Below are 1,176 nucleotides of genomic sequence, written 5' to 3' on the forward strand. Positions count from 1 at the left end.
GTGGTTTTTCACTGAAACTTCTTATTTGGAAGATGGCAAAACAGACTAGGATCTTCCCAAGTCTACTGGTTGCTTGTATTCATATCACAGCTCAGTTGGGTAAGAGGTAGAGAAGACTGAATAATAAGTAGATCACCTCCAGACCCAGCTGGGTGAGAAAACTTCATTTTTAGAAAGGAAACCGTCATGAAAACCTTTGTAATGGTGTGATTTGTTTCAGGGTTCTTTTTGATACTTAAGAAGAGAATTAATCCTGGTGCACAGTACTCTTCTTTATAGCCTTCTGGAGTTTTCTTCCCCAGCCATCGTTCTTTAGCCAGGTGATTTATTGTACTTGCTGCAATAAGTGATAGCCTTTTCATTTCCTGCCAAATGGATCCGACCACACTTTTAACCCTGGTGGCTGCATGTCTTGGACAATACCAGCTCGATTTATGGCTTGTTCCTTCTTAGCTGTGTGTCCTTGGGCATGTTGAACAACCTTGCTGAGCCTCAGTTTCCCCATGGTATTCCTCCAGCCGCATTAGGGGCCGGAAGTAGATGGGGTAGAAGGCGGCGCCGATCAGGGAGATGAAGCCGCTGAAAACGAGCGCGGTGTGCAGGTTCGGGGTCATGGCTCCAGCTGGTGGCCTCCCTGACCTGCGGAGCAGCCCTCTGAGATATGTTCTTTATATACCCAATTTCTTGAGTTTTTTTTTTTTAATCATGAAAGGATGTTACATTTTGTCAAATACTTTTTCTGCATCTAACAAAATGATCATACGATTTTTACCTTTCATTCTATTAAAGTGGTATATGACATTTATTGATTTACATATGTTGAACTAGCCTTGCATCCCAGGGGTAAATTCCACTTGGTTGTGGTATATAATCCTATTTAAGTGTTATAAAGTTGGTTTGCTATTATTTTGTCACGAATTTTTGCATCTATATTTATTGGGATATGGATCTATAGTTTTATTGTAGTGTCTTTACTTGACTTTGATATCAGGATAATGCTGGTCTGATAACATAATTTTGGAAGTATTCCCTCTTTATTTTTTTATTTTGGGGGGATTTTTGTTTTTGTTTTTGGAAGAGTTTGAGAAAGATTGGTATTAATTCTTCTTTAAAATTTTGATAGAATTCACCAGTAAAGCCATTTGATCCTGAGGTTTTCTGTATTGGGAAAATATT

At 38.9% G+C, this 1,176-nt stretch overlaps 1 protein-coding gene across 1 annotated transcript; it reads right to left on the reverse strand.

Annotated features, from left to right (window-relative positions):
- Positions 1-358: 358 nt before the first annotated feature.
- Positions 359-614, reverse strand: LOC309978534 (small integral membrane protein 20-like; the record flags this gene model as incomplete). Its single annotated transcript, XM_082865081.1, has 2 exons — positions 359-445; positions 492-614. The coding sequence occupies 2 exons, from the start codon at positions 612-614 to the stop codon at positions 359-361; spliced, it is 210 nt and encodes a 69-aa protein (XP_082721207.1).
- Between the last annotated feature and the right edge of the window lie 562 nt (positions 615-1,176).

This window comes from Leucopleurus acutus (genome assembly GCF_964270905.1).
Source record: "Leucopleurus acutus genome assembly, chromosome: X".
NCBI classification, from domain to species: Eukaryota; Metazoa; Chordata; class Mammalia; order Artiodactyla; family Delphinidae; genus Leucopleurus; species Leucopleurus acutus.